The sequence below is a fragment of the Pongo pygmaeus genome, chromosome 18 (assembly GCF_028885625.2).
Source record: "Pongo pygmaeus isolate AG05252 chromosome 18, NHGRI_mPonPyg2-v2.0_pri, whole genome shotgun sequence".
Taxonomy (NCBI): Eukaryota; Metazoa; Chordata; class Mammalia; order Primates; family Hominidae; genus Pongo; species Pongo pygmaeus.
The window spans coordinates 73,390,439-73,410,882 of NC_072391.2; the positions used below are offsets into that span (position 1 = coordinate 73,390,439).

General features: G+C 37.5%; 1 protein-coding gene across 1 annotated transcript; it reads right to left on the reverse strand.

The window, feature by feature from the left end:
• Positions 1–8,167: 8,167 nt before the first annotated feature.
• Positions 8,168–8,943, reverse strand: LOC129015552 (large ribosomal subunit protein eL18-like). Its single transcript, XM_054453721.2, has one exon. The coding sequence runs from the start codon at positions 8,941–8,943 to the stop codon at positions 8,377–8,379; it is 567 nt and encodes a 188-aa protein (XP_054309696.2). The 3' UTR covers positions 8,168–8,376.
• Between the last annotated feature and the right edge of the window lie 11,501 nt (positions 8,944–20,444).

The following is a 20,444-nucleotide window of genomic DNA, read 5'->3' on the forward strand; positions in this document are numbered from 1 at the left end:
GTCAGGATTTCTCAATTTGGCACTAGTAACACTTTGGGATGAATAATTCTTTTGAAGTGGGTGGGAGGGGTGCTGTCCTATGTGTGGTAGAATGTTTGGAGCATTCTTGATCTTTACTCACTAGAAACTAGTAGCTATCCCCCCATGGGTTGTGACAGCCAAAAATGTCTCCAGAAATTGCCAAAATGTCTTCTGGGGAGGGGGCAAAATTGTCCCTGGTGAGAACCATTGACTTAATAATTTACAAAGTTCACTTACACATTCGTGCTTGTGTGTATGTATGTTTACACATCTGTATATTCAATCTTTATCAGGGTATACAGGCACATATAATCACTTACAAAACATAACATATTTAAATACTAAATATATGAAACAAAATTTTGGTGCAATCCCTATCAGGGAAAGTTAAGAGGGACAATAATAATCTTCTTAAATAATGTATTCATGCTCCAAGTTTCCTTTTTTTGAAGAGAAATTGCTTCACATATTACTATGTTAATATAAAAGCACTCATTATAATTAAACAAAAAACAGTATTCTAAAAATGTTTGTTGAACAACTAAAATGAGCCAGATGCTATTCCATGGGTTTGGGCTGGGGGCAGAGAAATGAAACAAATGGATCCCTGCCCCTTATGAAGTAGAGGGGAGTCATAGAATACTTATGTAATCATGCAAACATATATGAAATTAACCACTGTGACATGGGTTCTGAAGACAAGTTTTTTTTTTTTTTTTTTGAGATGGGATCTCACTCTGTCACCCAGGCTGGAGTGCAGTGGCGTGATCTTGGCTCACTGCCAGCTCCGCCTCCTGAGTTCACACCATTCTCCTGCCTCAGCCTCCTCAGCAGCTGGGACTACAGGCGCTTGCCACCATGTCCGGCTAATTTTTTGTAGTTTTACTAATGATGGGGTTTCACTGTGTTAGCCAGGATGGTCTCGATCTCCTGACATCGTGATTTGCCTGCTTCAACCTCCCAAAGTGTTGGGATTACAGGTATGAGCCACCGCACCCAGCCTCTGAAGACAAGTTTTATGGTAGAGACACCCCCACCAAGGAAGCAGGTTCTAATATGTATGCTAGTATAACCACACATGTATCTTATGTCAATGATGCTCATATTATCATATAAATCAAAGGAGTGTTCATGAAATTTCAACAGAGTATTGGAATAGGTAGTTGGAATCAAGGGACAGGTATCTCAGTTATGCATGGAAGCGGACAATCTCTTGGCTTCAGGTAAGATGCCAAGAGGGAAAGACTGGGGGTCAGGTTAAGATATCAATCCACAGGCTATCACAAACAAGGTGAATACAGCAAAAAACAAAACAAAACAGCCAGGCGCGGTCGCTCGCGCCTGTAATCCCAGCACTTTGGGAGGCCAAGGCCGGCGGATCACCTGAGGTAGGGAGTTCGAGACCAGACTTACCAACATGGAGAAATCTCATCTCTACTAAAAATATAAAATTACCCGGGCATGGTGGTACATCCCTGTAATCCCAGCTACTCAGGAGGCTAAGACAGGAGAATCGCTTGAACCTGGCAGGCAGAGGTTGTGGTGAGCCGAGATCATGCCATTGCACTCCAGCCTGGGCGACAACAGCAAAACTCCATCTAGACAAACAAACAAACAAAAAAACCACACACACACACAAAACCTAATGCCTTATAATAAAAACTATGGTTGAAATGCATATTATACATACACATACAAGATTTATACAAGATTTTAAATACCAATTTTATTTTACTTGAGAGACTTTTAAGCCTGAGCATAAATTTTCCTGGTCTTCCAGATAAGGAGAAACAGTTTACATACATAAGCATGAGCTATAGGGGCAGAATTATATTTACAGTATAGGCTGTCTATTCAGAGTGAGTGCTTAAACCCCATGGAGGCTGAGTGGAAAAAATATCATGACAAAGATTAAAACTTTTCTTGATAGCTGGTAAGTTATTTCTCACTCCTGCTGGAGGTCCAGTGCAGGTTTGAATTAAGTAGTTGGGGGAAGGTCCTGGTTCACAGAACCAGTCCGATGGAAACTCCATAATCTTGTAGCTGAACATTCTGGAATACTGAGACTCCTGAGTCATCTTGACAGAGCAGGAAAAGCAAGGAAGATCAAACTGTAGATCTTCACTGGCCATGTCACTGGACACAAAGGTCGCATGGTTCTGCCTAGCCGTGTAGGGGAGAAAATTAAATATCTGGAGAATATTGGGCAATTAATACTCTTTATCTAATTTAATATCTAAGTTAATTATCTAATTAAAATAATATTAATAGAATATTATTGATATGGTTTGGCTGTGTCCCCACTCAAATCTCATCTTGAATTGTAGCTCCCATAATTCCCATGTGTTGTGGGAGGAACATGGTAGGAGATAATTTAGTTGGGGGGGTGGTTTCCCCCATACTGTTCTCCTGGTAGTCAATAAGTCTCACAAGATCTGATGGTTTTATAAGAGGAAACCCCTTTCCCTTGGCTCTCATTCTGTCTTGTCTGTCACCATGTAAGATGTGCCTTTCACCTTCTGCCATGATTGTGAGGCCTCCTCAACCATGTGGAACTGTGAGTCCATTAAACCTTTTTTCTTTATAACTTACCCAGTCTCAGATATGTTTTCATCAGCCGTGTGAAAATGGACTATGCAATTATACACATATATTTGCAGAAGTGTTTGTATTGTTTATGGCAGTGTTTGTATCTAGTACTGCAGGATCTGTCACAGTAACAAAAGACAAAGACCCAAATGATCACCAGTATGAACAGGTTAAATGCAATCAGAGGATGGAATACTACGGGGAAGACTTTTGTGTGCTATATAGAAAGAGTTAAAAGAAGTATTGTTAAGGACAAAAAAATAAGATATACTATAGTTTATAGTATGAAAACTCTGCTAGTGAGATTAAGGATTGAGGGTGAAAGGTAGACTTTATTTTACTTTTACTTAATAGCCTTCTGTACTGTTTGGAGTACTTACTTTTTGAATTTTTCATTTTCTCTATGCATTTAATCAAGTATTACTGCATTAATAGGTTAAGAAAACATAATGGTTGCATTTTGCCTACTCAGAAGAGAGACATTATAAATGTGTAACAGTGTCACTAGAGCCCATTAAGAAATCATAGTGCATAAAGGAAAGAATCTTTAGAAACAATACAAGCTCAGAGAAATTTTAACTTGTTCTCTTTCTTGAGCCTAAAATTGTTCAATGAGCTCAAACCCAGACTGGCATTTTGACCATCAATTATCACTGTATATTTACAGATATGCTCTTTCCCAGCAATTTCAGAAAGTTAAAGTAAATGTATGTAATCATTCTATTATTTGCCAGAAGATAAAGTGCCATTGAGGCTTCTGTGATCAAAGGAAAATGGTTCCAAAGATAACTTTGCCACTGGCTGATATTAAAATGTTGAAAGAATGAGCTTTTCAGATATAAATGTATATTTTTACTTTTAAATCTAGCCACATCAGGACCTAAAAAATATAACCCTTCATGTTTAAATAGAATTTTATTGATGCATCATCACAGGAGTATATTATTGGAATTATGTTTTGTAGGAGTGATGGGTTTGTCTTGAGTTAGTCTTACACTGTCTGGTACAATTTGGAGCAATTCTAAGCCTTAAGACATACTTCCTCTGGTCACAAGTTTTCCTTTTTCACTTAATCAATACTTAGACTTTAGATAGAAATTCAGAGTCACTTCGTCAGTAACACCTTCTCTGACCCCAACACTGGGTCAGGACCCTTGACTGAGCAATTTCAGCATGCTTTACAATTTTCCTTTGCTGTGCTTATCACACTGACTAGTTAAGATTTGTGTTTGACATGACTTGCCTTTCTCACATGACTGTAAGCTCCAAGTCTGCTTTGCTTATTATTATAAACACATTTCTTATCACAGTGGCTGAAATGTGGGAGGTCTCAAAAGATAGCCGTTGAAAGAATGAATGTAGGACAATGCACCTCTGTGTGTGCACACGCGTGCACTCGGATGCATCCCCTCCAGAGTAACCTACAAAAAAAGGCGGGACTACTATAGGAAGAAGAAGGAGTCATGTCTTCCCTTCTCATGTGCAAAGAACTCAAAGATAATGATGTAGTCTGTTGGGGCCTGTTCTGAACCATCCTGAAGCACTTGCCCAAGTCCAGCTGTGGTGCAATTTTTGAAATAATATCTCCGACTCTGGAAAACATGCTGCTACTGAACTATTGTGTCCACTAAGCTGTCCTGGTTCGGGGAGAAGATGGAGAAAGATAGTAGGATTACCTTAACCTCTGACAGTAGGAGTTGAATTTTTCTAAAGAGGAATGAGGGTGTAGACTGCTGGGCTTCAAAATCATGGTTTTTATCAAGGGGTATGTGACTAGTAAATAACAAAGATAATGAGAAATAGCAATGGGGGCCATTTTTGAAGACATCATGGGAAGAACTTGGTCTTTTTTCTTCTCCTGAACTCTGTAAACAATTACATTAAGATAGGGTTTTAAGTTTCATTGTTACTGTAATTTCTTTTAGATTTCCCTTAACCACCAATAGTCTATCTCTCATAGTCAGTCTTTCTCCCAGTGGTGGACTGAGGAACTGGGAACAAGGCTGTAAAGTGATGGCACTGTGCTGACCTCAGAAAGATCCCTGATCCTGGAGCTCCAGGCTAACATGGGTCAAAGTTATCAGATACAGAGAAAGTTGTAAATAGATGACCTGAGTCCTGATGATGGTGGAGATGGTGGAGATGATAGAGGTTAATCTTTGGGGATGACAAGAGAAAGTTAGTTAACAGGTGGCACCCAGATTTACAGGAATGAGTGGGATTTTATTTTAATTAATTAATTAATTTATTTATTTTTGAGATGGAGTTTTGCTCTTGTTGCCCAGGCCAGAGTGCAGTGGTGCGATCTCAGCTCACTGCAACCTCTGCCTCCTGGGTTCAAGAGATTCTCCTGCCTCAGCCTCCCGAGTAGCTGGGATTACAGGCATGCACCACCACACCCGGATAATTTTTGGCATTCGTAGTAGACACGGAGTTTCTCCATGTTGGTCAGGCTGGTCTTGAACTCCCGACCTCAGGTGGATCCACCTGCCTCAGCCTCCCAAAGTGCTGGGATTACAGGCATGAGACACTGTGCCCGGCCATTTTTTTTTCTTTTTTTGAGACAGTTTTGCTCTTGTTGCTCAGGCTGGAGTGCAATGGCACAATCTCAGCTCACTGCAACCTCTGCCTTCTGGGTTCAAGTGATTCTCCTGTCTCAGCCTCCCGAGCAGCTAGGATTACAGGCACCCACCACCACGCCCAGCTAGCTTTTGTATTTTCAGTAGAGACAGGATTTTACCACGTTGGCCAGGCTGGTCTCGAACTCCTGACCTCAGGTGATCCACCCGCCTCAGCCTCCCAAAGTGTTGGAATTACAGGCGTGAGATTCCGTGCTCAGCCAAAAGGGATTTTTAAAAGGATATTTGGAATTATATGGTGAGAAAGAGGCTGCACTGAAAAGTTCTGATCAGGCTGTGTCCTTAAGTAAAGAGTTCGAATTTCATTTTGCAACCAAAGTTGCATCTGTTGTTTCTGAACAGCTGTAAATTCTAATCAGTTGACATTCAGAAAGATGATTCAAAAATCAGTATTTAGGAAGGGCAAGTCCAGTGTTGAAGTCATTAAAATATAAGAGTAAGAAAAGCTGGTTTCTAAAAAAGGGAGATTGTTATTTCCTATGTCCTGTTGTTATAGGTTGGTTGTTTTTAATTACTAAAACAAAAATTTAAAAATTATCGACTTAGATAAGCTACCCAGATTGGGAAGGTGTATCTCTCATGTATCTAGATTTTACCAAAGGATACCTGTTTGCGATGTTACAAAACAGAAAAATAGAAAAACAATCTGTACAAACTTGGGTTGGTGTGTAAGGAAGAGCCATGCATTTCATCCATTAGTCAACATCGAACTGCATAGTTGGGTCAACTGGTATCATGAAAAGAAATTAGTATAGTTAAAGTATGAGGCTTTCTTATACCACTGGAGGATGTGTGTGTGTTTGTGTGTGCACGTGCACGTGTGTGTGACAGAGATCACATCTCCATCAAATTCATCTTTCCACTGGATTTAAAAAATCTAAATACTGTAGCAATGTTAATTTTATTATCAGACAGAACATCCTTTCCCAATAATTGCTCTGCAAGAATTAAATGCTAGATCAGCAAACTTCTAGAGTATTCTGTCGATTTGCTATTATACAACATTATGCAATTTCTGTTAAGTGGTTCCCACAGGCTTACAAAACGGGTTAACTTAGTCCTGAATGTGGATTAATTTCTTTATGTTTCCCAGCCTCATTTAGCCTTTTTAGTGTATAACATGATTAGTTCACCTAATATTCTTACATGATTTAAATATCAAGAAAATTAACTTTCAGAAAATGCTAATGCATTTCATATATTTTAGGAGCTACAGCAATAGAGGTTTTGATATTGACATTGGGCATTTTTTGTTCTTTTACCTACAAATCTACTTTGATATGTGTGTATATATGTATACACACATATATATACACAAATATATAAACACACATACATATATAGGTATATATACATGTACATATTTGTATAATTGCTGATGACATGTAGGAAAGATTATTTCATGTTGCTACGGAAGAGTTTCTCCTGTGAATAAAGGATATTTGTTTAAGGAAATAAAAAACACTACAAATGTGGCAGGGGTGTTCAGTTGGAGTATCCTGTTAAGCAATATGCATGCTTTATTTGGGCTGTGCTTTCTTGGTATATGGTTCTTTAAGAATATGAAAATATAGCAACATCAGCTAGTCCAGGAGCAATGCTATTAACCTGAATGGTCAGAGCAGTTGCAGACCTGGGAGCAGTTAATCAACTAATGGATATTTCTGTAGAGAGAAACTATCTAATGAGGACATATGAGTTGTAGAACACAAGTGGTCAGCATCATGACTCCTCCACTCCAGAACTAAAATCCCTTTCTCTGTGTTACCTTGCTGCCTGTCTGCATCTACCTTTTCTCCTCCTGTGCCAATTCACTACCATCCACCATCGACTTACTAAATATATTGTTTACAAAGTGACCAAATGTAACTATAGAATACAGGATGTTTATGAAGAAGACAAACAATTTTATTTTAAAATATGTTTTACTCATATTCATGATTCATAGTGAAGCAAGACTGGTTTTTGAAACATTATAATGCATTTTTCATTACTTATATTTTATAGTTTTATTTTAATATAAGAAACCATAATAAGTATAAATAATGACTCCGAATCTCACCACCTAGATAAACTCAGAAATCATCCTTTTTCTAGGTGGCATGACCTTAGACTTCCACCAACAAGGTAAAGGATATTATAAAACATTTTCAGAAGCCCTTTCTGAAATGGGAAAAGTGGTGTTTCATTGTTGTTTCAATTTGTACAATTTTTCTTGGTGGAGGGGTCAGAGTCTCACTCTGTCACCCAGGCTGGAGTACAGTGAGGTGATCATGACTCACTGCAGCCTCAACCTCCCAGGGTTCAAGTGATCCTTCCAGCTCAGCCTCCTAAGCATCTGAGACTGCAGGCACATGCCACCATGCGGGTTAATTTTTTGTAGAGACGGGGTCTCACTTTGTTGCCCAGGCTGGTCTAGAACTCCTGGGCACAGGCCATCTTCCCACCTCGGCCTCCCAAACTGCTGGGATTACAGGCGTGAGCCACTGCGCCTGGCCTTAATTTCTATCAATTTAATTGATGTTCTCTATTCTTATTTATTGGCCATGGCTAAAAATGCTTATTGTGTCTTATTCGTGCTTTTAAGTATGTTTGTGGGATAGCTATATTTGCATGCAACCCTCAGGATATGGGATAATTGTTTATATGTGTAACAAACTTTAACAGCCTATTCTTAACAATAATCGGTAAAATCTGAGAAAACGAATTGTATCATTCCTGTGTATTATTCATGAAAACATTTTTAGATTTCCTTACCGAGATGTAGAATGAAGCAGCAGTCTGTCAATCTGTTACAAACTAGACCACTGGTTCTCCAAGTGAGGTTTGCCAGACCAGCAGGATGAGATCAGCTGGGAACTTAAAATTTGAATTCTGGGGTCCTACCCAACTACAAATCAGAATCTGGGGGTGAGACCCATAAATCTGTGTTTTATTAAGCCCCCCAGCCAATTCTGATGTACCGTGAAGTTTGACATTTGGAGTAAACCAACAATGAGGAACTTCATGTGAAATGCTACTTAAGAGACTTTTTCTCACCCCCCGACTGTAATGTCAATGTGCACATTTTCTTTTCTTTTCTTTTTTTGCATCCAAAATCGTTTTAATAAGAGAGTAGGATCCAGGGTTAGTTTTTGTAGCCTAAGCTGGCCTGTCGGCCTCTGGCGCGCTCGAACTTCCGGCCCTTGGAGTGGACGTAGGGTTTGGTGTGGCTGTGCGGGGTTCCCTGGGCCTTGGCGAAATGCCGGTTCACCTTTTGGCCCTTGCGAGGACCGGAGGGCAGCAAGGTGCCGCAGCCCTTGGGGGAGTCCAAGGCCAGCTGGTCGAAAGTGAGGATCTTGCCCCCTGCCCTGAGGACGCGGCTGCGGGCCAAGTTGTTCACACTCAGCACACACACCTTCAGTTTGGGCACCTCCTGAACCCGCACGTCATCTGTTATGGTCCCCACAATCACGGCCGTTTTGTTTTCCCGGCCAGGAAGCTTCATCTTCCGGATCATCCGGGAAAGGGACAGAGGTGGCCGGTTGGTACGACTCATAAACCTCTTCAGCACAACCTGGTTGAATGTGGAGTTGGTTCGTCTGGCCAGAAACCTGTACAGCTTGACCAATAGCCTCAGGTAGACATCCTGGCTCTTGGGCTCCTTGCGCTGAACCTTTCGATCCTTGTTGTGGCGGATGTCAACTCCCACCATGGCTCTCCTGCTCGGCCACGTACGGAAAGAGAGAACGGCCAATGTGCACATTTTCTATTAAGACTTCTTCCTCTCCCTCTCTCTCCCTTTCTTTCCCCCTCTCTCTTGCAGAAATTCCATCCATTTGTGTGTTTATTTTTTAGTCTTTCCGAGATAATAGCTTCACTAATGCATTGCTACATGTGGAGAATCTATTAACTTTTAAGATAAAAAGTTCATTTGCTAAATTCTCCCCATATGTTCAAACTCATAAAGTACTTTTTCTGATTGCTATAATACAAAGAAGAAACATATTACTCAATTTGGCATAATTTTAGGAATACTTTTGTGGTCCTACATTAGCACCGATTTTTGAACATGCTTTATTAAATTCTAAAATCTTGCACACTACATGTCATTGTGGTAGTTACAGTATATATCAAGATTTTTAGGTTAAAATCTTAAAGTGAAGCATATTTGTTCCTAAACGCAGTAAGAGGAATAAGAGCACTATTACTATTATGATTAAAATTGTTTATGTTACTATCTTCATATGCCTTATCTCATTCAATTCTCATAATTCTATGAGGTAGGACCCACTGTTATTTTGCTTTGCTGAAATATTCATAAGTCTGCTGAAATATATACTACAAAATAGGACTGAAAAAAAACCACTCAAATTTAAAATTTATTGAATTGTTAACTATTTAATTAAATTCTACTCATCACAAGGGATTCCAAATAGACATTAGATAAACCTAAAGGCTTCTAGTGAAGTAAAATATTATTAAACAATTTTCATATTTCAATTTTATAAAATACCCATGTAATCTAACATTGTACTATATAAAATTTTTTTAATAGGATTTTTATTTTAAAAGGTTTTAACAAGATTTTTTTTCTATTTCAATAATTATTTGGAAAGGTAATTTATGTCCTAAAAAATCATAACTATGGTGCTGTGAATTTGGGCATCTTCTAGGCTAGGGAGTTTTTCGACAACTCATAAAAGTTCTCTCTTTTTACTGCATCCAGTCCAACTCATCATTTTTAAATGTTGAGGGGATTATAAATTCATGGCTTCAAAGAATGGTATCATACTTAAAGTACAATAAATAAGAAAATGAAGCCCATTCTCCCCAAAATTAATTCACTGTGGTTCTATTAAAGGTGATCAGAATTCAAGAATCATGCAAGAACATACTGCCTGCTTAAGTGTTACTTTAGGAACTACTTTTTTTTTTTTTCTTTTTTGAGATATAGTCTTACTCTGTCACCCAGGCTGAGTGCAGTGGCGGAATCTCAGCTCACTGCAACTTCTGCCTCCTAGGTTCAAGTTGTCCACTTGCCTCAGGCTCCCAAAGTACTGGAATTACAGGTGTGAACCACTGCACCTGTCCTGAACTGCTCTTTTAGAAGTATAAGGAACTATATTGACTTTTGCTGTAGAGTCCCAACTATTCAAAAAGCAATGTTAAAAAAAAATGGAAATCACTCATTTTCTCATTTGCAAAAAAGTAACTACATGGGATCTTTAGTATAAATACACATTTAGTAAAAACAAATGAGAGATGATACTTCCCACCCAAACTGGACTTTTTGGAATTAAAAAATTGAGATGGTTTGAACACAAATAAACTAAGACATCAAGGTTTCTATAAACTGTTACAGAATAGAGAGAAAACCTAAGACATATGATATCATCTTTTATGGGCAATTTCATCAATTTGTGTATGTAGTAGCACCCTAATGACAAAAAAGGAGATAGAACATAATTATTCCACAGAGTAAATGGACATGATCCCATGATTCTAGACTGACGAGACCTGACTTCCTTGCAGAATCAATATGCACAATTTTATTCATAAGGAATATATTCCATTACATTCAGAGAAGTATTATTTATAAAATGAAATTTTTAGAAATGTCATGTGAGATAGGGCATGACATTTCTAAATGTGAAGTTAAGGGAAATTTTTGCCTACTCAAAATTTACCCCAATCGTGGCTTTGGGGCATTCCCCAGTGAGTTAACTGGTAAGAAGCAGAGGGCTGCCTACCAATATGGCTGCCAGAGGGCCACACCTCCCTCCTTGACTCTGGCAATCAGCATGTGGACATGCATCTAATATTTGGCTGACTACTTACTCCACTCTCAGGCCTGGTGCTACTGAGCAAAGACAAGGGGATACCTAGGTCCACATTCTTGTCTCCTCAGAGCTGCCTTAAATTCTGTGCATTTTCTAACCTAAGTCCTTGGAAATCCCTTGGAGTTGACATTATCTTTCTACTATATTTCCATATTGCTTATGGTCGCCAGCATCAGTTTCTTTTGCTTGTAACCAAGACCTCTTATTTTGAAAAATATTTTGCACATGTTTCTTAAGGGTTTACTATAGTTTTAGTAATGTGCAGATGTTGCCATTTTATTTACTAAGAAAAATCATGGCTTATGCCTCCAAAAATTTACAGTCTCCAGACGGAGGTGAATCAGTATGGAAAGTGCTACATATATCATAATAAAATAATGAGTGTTAATATGCATTTTTTTTTTTTTTGAGACGGAGTCTCGCCGCTCTATCACCCAGGTTGGAGTGCAGTGGCGCCATCTCAGCTCACTGCAAGCTCCGCCTCCTGGGTTCACGCCATTCTCCTGCCTTAGCCTCCTGAGTAGCTGGGACTACATGCACCTGCCACCATGCCCGGCTAATTTTTTATATTTTTGGTAGAGACGGGGTTTCACCCTGTTAGCCAGGGTGGTCTCAATCTCCTGACATCGTGATCTGCCCGCCTGGGCCTCCCAAAGTGCTAGGATTACAGGCGTGAGCCACCGCGCCCGGCCAATATGCATATTAAGAAACCAAAAGGTAATACAGAATTTCAGGGCATCTCAACAAAGTACCAAACAGTTTTTTCACATATGGTGGCCTTGCTCTTACTGGGAAAGCTTGCAAAACAATGGTGTGTGTGCATTTGTGTGTAAATTTTTTTTTAAATAATCATATATATAACTTTCTTGAAGCTACCCAATCCAGAATTTTTTTTTTAAAAAAACATGAACTGCTGTCTCCAGGTAACAAATATAATTTGAAAAGAAGCTTTAAGATTAGGATTCAATGACTAATTTCTGCAATAAAAATGAAATCCATCCATTTTTTCTCCTGCATTTTAATATCTGGTAACAATTTTTCATTTTAAATACTAACTATTCAGTCTTTTCAAGCTTCTAAAAGACTGGAAAGTTAATTTTCCAAATGTGCTGATGAGCAATTGCAAAGATTAGTTTACATAATCTATGTTCCTGCTGGCAGAAGCATTACTTTCTATTTAATACAATGAAACAGGTATTTTTAAGGCATTTTTTTCCTTTATAAAATCTGAACTTAACACATACCCTGTGTGAATATAAAATAAAAACAATTGTTTGTTTCTGCAAATTTCATCTGAAGTAGAAGTTTTAACTGCCAACTCTGAATCCAGGTTCAATAGTGAAACATGGTTACATGCTCACAAATATTAAGATTTCTGGCATTTAAAACTTTCAAAGAAACAATAATTTCATAGTCTTTTAGGCAGCTGAGTAGAAGGAGTAATATAGGAACTTTTTGGATTTGGTAATGTTTAATCTATAACTAAATTTGGAACTATATCATGTCTTCTCCAAAATAACATATTATATCTTATTCCTTAATAGGAATGAGAAAACATTTTTGATTTTGAAAATGATATCTAGGAATAGATAAAGTGGATACAGAAGTGTTCAGGTATTTTAAAAGTACTATTTTTTCATAATGTAAAAAGTTGCAGAATTGGAGGTTGATAAAACTCAAATGCAAAACTATTGGCCACTGCAAATCACCTAGAATTACTACCTGGGTAAAACTTGTTTGCATTCCCCATCAGTGTAGAGACTAAGTCACTGTGAAGAAACGAATGGATATTTTGAATAGGAGATGGGCGACTTAAAAAAAAATATCTCTCCATTGATTAGGGCAGCCTTGCTGTGGAAAGAAGTGGCACTGAGGTGAACCTTAGAACATCCTGAAATATTAGGTACCTGGGCAGCAAAGGAAGTTTTGTGAGGTCCAAAATACACAATCTCTCAGTATTTGGTACAGACAATGGATGACCATGAATTGTCTAATAACAGCATATCCATATCCTTCATATGGACAATACCAGAGATTCTCTACTTTTATCCCTAACCTTGCTACGATTGAGTCATTTTCAGAATCCAGTCTGAATTTCCAGTTAAAAATGTTGCATTGATCAACCTGATATATCTCTTTTCAAAACCCCACTGCAATAATAGAAATGGAATTTTATCATTATAAAGACACATGAGCATGTATGTTCCCTGCAACACTATTCACAGTAGCAAAAGCATGGAGTCAACCTAAATGCCCATCAGTGATAGACTGGATAAAGAAAACGTGGTACATATACACCATGGAATACTATGCAGCCATGAAACAAGAATGAGATCATGTCCTTTGTATGGATATGGATGGAGCTGGAGGCCATTATCCTTAGCAAGCTAACATAGGAAAAGAAAACCAAATACTGCATGTTCTCACTTACAAGTGGGAGCTAAATGATGAGAACTCATGGACACATACAGAGAACAACACACATTGGGGCCTTTGGGAGGGTGGAGGGTGGGAGGAGGGAGAGGATCAGGAAAAACAACTATTGGGTAGTAGGCTTAATACCTGGGTGATGAAATAATCTGTACAACAAACCCCCATGACAAAGTTTACCTGTGTAACAAACTTTCACATGTACCCCTGAACTTAAAATAAGTTAAATTAAAAAAAGAAATACAGTGGAAAAAAAATAGTGGAAACTAGTGTTGGGGAGGGGTATTGGGGATAGAGAGTGTATGGGAACTCGGTACTTCCCGTTCAATTTTTGTGTAAACTGAAAACCTCTCTAAGAAATAAAGTCTACTAATTTAAAATAAAAACACAACCAAATCAAACCATCAACTAACATGGAAAAAGAAAAGAGTTCTGAGAGTCCACCACTGAATAAAGATATTGACAGCTTTACTGGGAATCAGAAGGTGACTGAGGAATGGTGACTAATTTAAAAACAGAGTAACTAGGCCAGGTGCAGTGGCTCACGCCTATAATCCTAGCACTCTGGGAGGCCGAGGTGGGCGGATCACCTGAGGTCAGGAGTTCAAGACCAGCCTGGCCGTGGTGAAACCCAGTCTCTACTAAAAATACAAAAAATTAGCCAGGCATGGTGGTGCGTGCCTGTAATCCCAGCTACTTGGGAGCCTGAGGCAGGAGAATCGCTTGAACCCGGGAGGCAGAGGTTGCAGTAAGCCGAGATCGTGCCGTTGCACTCCAGCCTGGGGCAACAAGAGCGAAACTCCCTCTCAAAAAAACAAAAAACAAAACAAACAAACAAACAAAACAAAACAAGACAAAAAAACAACAAAAAAAACAAAACCAAAAACAAACAAAAAAACCAGAGTAACTAAACCCAGAACCTTATGTGAGTGAGTAGTCAAATCATTAGTCTCAGAGGAACCCTGAGAATGTCAGTCCTTAGGGATTTCCAGTACTCCTGGAGGTAGGGGTCAAACACTGAGCTGAAAAGAGAAAAATTGGCTGAAATTCTGTTGACAGACCACTGATACCAAAGGAAATTCTCCTCCATTACACACGTGCAGGTATGCAAGGGATGGGAGGTTTAGTCTATGGAGCTAGCTAAAGGCACTTCCTGACTCCACTCTTAGTTCCATCTACCTTGTTTTCCAGGATGTCCTATCTTTGTGAAGCAGGATTTTCAGTGGTTGATGTGATTTAAATGGAAAAAAAAAAGTGCTAAATGGAAATCAATGTGGAATAGGAAATGAGGGTGTTGGTGTCTAATCTGATTTTAAAATGTGAGAAGTTGTGCAGTGCCCAGAAGGCACACATTTCCCTTTAGTAAGTAATTGTAGTCATTTAAAAGTGAACTTGGTTGTTTTGTTTGTTTTTGTTTTTGTTTTTACAATTATGTTTGGTGTTTACTCAAATGGCCACTAAGTTGTTGGGGATATAAACACATATTACATTCTTTGGTGCCAACTAACTTATAAAAAGGGATTGTTTGATATTTCTTTTGCCTGGGGCACAATGAAAATAATCACACGGATACCAATGGAGCTGTGAACTGAGAAAGTTTGAGACTCTCTCGTCTAAGGCAATTAAGGTGATGCCGTTCTTTTGTGTAATATCCTCACTGCCACGGCCTGCCTTGGAGTTGGGAGCCACTGCAGGATTCAGTGTTAGTCAATGAGATGCAGGAGAAATTGTATTGGATAACTTCTTAGAAAGTTATTTTTCTTCCTAATAAGAACAGTCCAGAGGAGATGAAAGGATTTTGCCACCCTGGCCAGCCCCTGCTTCGTGCTTTTGAAGGCGGTCCTGTTGCCTGGAGCTGAGTTAGCCATCAGGCGATGCTATTTGACAACTGTAAGAATAAAAGGCAAAATACTGAGGACAGCAGGGAAGAACAGTAACCATCTACCTCCAGAATCCTTGTGAGATAAAAATAGAGCCTCTGCTTGTTTAAATCACTGTTGTTGGCTTTATTACTACGTGTCTGTGAAATTTCTAATTAATGTAAAGAAAATGTAAACACTGACGATTCTTGACTTAATCAGAACTATGAAATAGCAACTTTATATGGGCAGTTTGAGAGACACTGGGGAATGGTGTGCGCACACAAAGTTAATGTCTGTCAGAGTCAAAAGCAAATAAATAATGTATAAAAGTGATACATCATTTAAAAAAGTATAGAGGTAAATGCCAGGGGAAAGATTGAGAGTGACAGCTGAGAGAATCAAAGCAGGAGAGGTAGGGCCAATAATAAGAATAGCTAACATTTATTTTGCACTTACCATATTCCAGGCATTGTGCACATTATTTTATACATATTTGTTAATTTGATTTTCATAACAACCCTAAGGTAGGGTTATCTCCAACCTACAGATGAAGAAAGTAGTTATTTCTACTTTAGAGATGAAGAAAATGGAACAAAAATATATCAAATGCCTTGACCTCAGTTATCCAATTAATAAATAGAGGGATGGGGGATGTGGGAGAGTGCTATTGTGCATTGTAAACTTTTCAGTGAAATTTCACTTTTAAAATAAGTACCTTTATTAATGTAATGAATATTAAAATTATGTAAAATGTTCCAGCTACTAAAGATTTATTAACTTTTATTTTTTGAAGAAATTAAGTGTTCTTGAATTAATATCCCTGAATTGTTATGTTGCAATATTATGTTCTTGAAATTTAACAGTGAGAACGTTGAATCTGAAGAGATTAATAATGCTTGAAGTTGACTTGTGATACCAGGTAACATTTCTGGAAGTGGACTTTGTCTTGGCCAGAACTCCTTTTTGTAAACGTTATCCAGAAATGTCAGGCACCTTGAAAGAGAAACATAGGTGGGGGTTTTGGCAAATCTTGCATTTACACACGACTTAGGTAATTGTTTCTATTTAATTGTGCACCACCTATCCAAATAGACTGAATTAATTTTAAATTAAAGTCTGATCAGATAAAACTGGGAACAATGTAAAATAAATTAACTTCATTTTAACTTTTACCCCAGAGAAACTAATGTTATTTCCTAAAGATCATTTTTCATAATTTTCTTCAAAAGTAATCAAAAACATTATACACTCATAAGCTTTTATTCATCTCATAGAACCTTGGATTTGAATGAGGCCTTAAGGATTGTGTAGTGTAAGTTAGATGAGGTCAACAAATATCTCTACAAACTTCCCCCAAATAAATAAAAAATACCTGTTATATCTAATAATAAAGAAATCAAACCTCTGGGGTCATTTGCAGGCTATCCAATTATGTGTTAGAGACTCTTACTTATATTGGAATTATCTTTGAGAATTAAGAATCTTGATTAATAGAGTTTGAAATGACAAATATTTATTGAGCTAATATATAATTATATGAAAAGCAGCATGGCTTTGCTCTTTCACATTAGAGTTTATCATAAATCAAAGTGGCTTCTTTGTACAGTTAGTTACACACAAAAAGCTTCTCTCTTGGGGAGATGGGGAAAGGGCACCAAATACTCTATTTTTGTTTCTGTTATTAGGAGAATAAAATATGTAATTTAATTCTGCTATTATGGGAATCTAAATCTCCATAATTTGTTTTGTCTGTGGTGACAAACTTCACCTTCAACCATTTGAAAATTTTGATGAGTAAGCATCCTCTATAACTATCAGTATCTTCCAACTCAAGAGCACTTTTTACCCCTACTTCCTGTGTAATGTACTGCATAATTCGTGGTAAGTTTTTAAAAAATATAAAATATTTTTTAAAATGATGAAGCTATCATGTTATGACTTTCATTCTTGAATATGTTCTTTGCTTTCCCTGAATATATGCAATGTGATTATTTACTTTACATTTTGCCAATCCAAGAGAAGGCAAAACAAGAGAGAGGAGATGAATTTTAAAAGTTATACATAGTACAAAAACCATATATTAGACTTCTCAAAAGAGATATTTTTGCACAGAAAAGAGTCGTCCATTTTACATGAATATAGATTTTTAAAAATCATTATGTCTGATAGTTGGAATGAAAATTTAAGAGTAGAAGGAAAGACAACATTGACTATAAAAAAGATTTTTTAGATTCACATTTATTTAGCAGTAGAATTATTCTTGTCAAATGTATTCCAATAGCATTTTACTACTGTAAATAATATATATAACTCTTGTTATATGTATTGTATATAACTCTTGTTAAATGACTCGGTACATACAAATATATGTGCATGTGGGGCTTTATTTAACAAGAATTATGTTTATTTTCTTCCAGAAGTAGCTCTTATTTGAGGACAGAGACTAAAATGGATAATGATAAAAATGAATCAATATGTAAAAAACACAGTTCGTTAGAATTTTCACTGGTTCACCTTTAAGTTACCTCGTTTGACTATTTATAACTTTATAAAAGATAAAGTAAGCAAAAATCTTTAGCTACTCTGGAGTGGAGATTTACTTTTCATGCATATGTATCAACAGTTTCAAAAAAAGGAGTCATTCCAAGCTATTGAAGCAAAGAAAATAAGAAAGGAAGAAGGAAAAAAACAGAAGGAAGTGGGAGGGAGAGAAATAAGAAAAGAAGGCAGAAAGGCAGGAAAAAAATCATATCAGCCCAACATGTATCAAAAATTTAGTTTTTACTACATATAATAGAGGTATAGTCAAAAATATAAAATAATATATCTTTTTTTGTTTTTGATTTTTGTTTTTGTAATGGAGTCTCGCTCTGTCACCCAGACTGGAGTGCAGTGGCACAATCTCGGCTCACTGCAACCTCCACCTCCTGGTTTCAAGCAATTCTCCTTTCTCAGCCTCCCAAGTAGCTGGGTCTACAGGCGCATGCCACCATGCTTGGTTAATTTTTGTATTTTTAGTAGAGATGGGGTTTCACCATATTGGTCAGTCTGGTCTCAAACTCCTGACCTCAGGTGATCTACCCACCTTGGCCTCCCAAAGTGTTGGGATTACAGGCGTGAGCCACCACGCCTGGCCTATTATGTTTTTGTTTTTTTTTTTAAAAGAAGTAAACCTAAAGAATCTTAGTATGTTTTATATTTATATATAACCTGTTTAACAATGTTTAAGCCATTCCATTGTGACTGTGGCTTGAATAGCTCATGTTGAATAGCTCATCTGTTTTCCCCGGCTTTAAAATAATGTTATGCAGTTATCTACTTGGCATTTTACTAACCCAGTAGAGTACAATTATTATGCAACCAAATATACAAAAATATAACAAAAAAATAAAGTACTCGTAAGCTAAAATAGTGGTAGAGTTCATTCCCTATCACCTTCTTTCTCTCTGTATCCCTTTCTTTTATTTACTGTCTTCCTAACAAAGTAAGGCAATAGGAAGTAATAGTACATGTGTGTAAAATGGTGTGGGTTGTCAGTAGTTTTTCCTCATTTTATTTCTATAGTAACTATGTGTGATAGGAATTTTATAAATAGAGAAACAATGGTTCATATAAGGCCCTTAAGCAATGAGAGTAGATACATGATCAGTATGCAAAAGTGAATCGTTTTTCTATGTGCCATCACAAACAATTAGAAGACAGAAAGATGTATATGTGTATATGCATCTTTTAAATATATCATTTACAATTAAAATCATAATGGACCTAAAAATAGATCTTGCAAAAATGTTCAAGCCCTGTACATGAAAATTTTAAAAACTTTGCTGAGACATATTAAACACAATTTTAGTAAATGGAGACACTTATTTTCTGAGGATGTCTATTCTCTCTAAATTGATTTATAGACTCAAGACTTCTCCAGTACAAATCTGACAGGAGTTTTCCCTAGAAGAAATGGATAAATTCCTCAACACATACACCCTTCCAAGACTAAACCAGGAAGAAGTTGAATCTCTGAATAGACCAATAACAGGAGCTGAAATTGTGGCAATAATCAATAGCTTACCAACCAAAAAAAGTCCAGGACCAGATGGATTCACAGCCGAATTCTACCAGAGGTACAAGGAGGAGCTGGTACCATTCCTTCTGAAACTATTCCAATCAATAGAAAAAGAGGGAATCCTCCCTAACTCATTTTATGACGCCAGCATCATCCTGATACCAAAGCCTGGCAGAGACACAACCAAAAAAGAGAATTTTAGACCAATATCCTTGATGAACATTGATGCCAAAATCCTCAATAAAATACTGGCAAACAGAATCCAGCAGCACATCGAAAAGCTTATCCACCATGATCAAGTGGGCTTCATCCCTGGGATGCAAGGCTGGTTCAATATATGCAAATCAATAAATGTAATCCAGCATATAAACAGAACCAAAGACAAAAACCACATGATTATCTCAAGAGATGCAGAAAAGGCCTTTGACAAAATTCAACAACCCTTCATGCTAAAAACTCTCAATAAATTAGGTATTGATGGGACATATCTCAAAATAATAGGAGCTATCTATGACAAACCCACAGCCAATATCATACTGAATGGGCAAAAACTGGAAGCATTCCCTTTGAAAACTGGCACAAGACAGGGATGCCCTCTCTCACCACTTCTATTCAACATAGTGTTGGAAGTTCTGGCCAGGGCAATTAGGCAGGAGAAGGAAATCAAGGTTATTCAATTAGGAAAAGAGGAAGTCAAATTGTCCCTGTTTGCAGATGACATGATAGTATATCTAGAAAACCCCATTGTCTCAGCCCAAAATCTCCTTAAGCTGATAAGCAACTTCAGCAAAGTCTCATGATACAAAATCAATGTACAAAAATCACAAGCATTCTTATACATCAATAACAGACAAACAGAGAGCCAAATCATGAGTGAACTCCCATTCACAATTGCTTCAAAGAGAATAAAATACCTAGGAATCCAACTTACAAGGGATGCAAAGGACCTCTTCAAGGAGAACTACAAACCACTGCTCAAGGAAATAAAAGAGGATACAAACAAATGGAAGAACATTCCATG

Coding starts and splice junctions, on each gene's coding strand:
- LOC129015552 (XM_054453721.2), bottom strand. CDS start 8,943: ATGGTGGGAGTTGACATCCGCCACAACAAGGATCGAAAGGTTCAGCGC.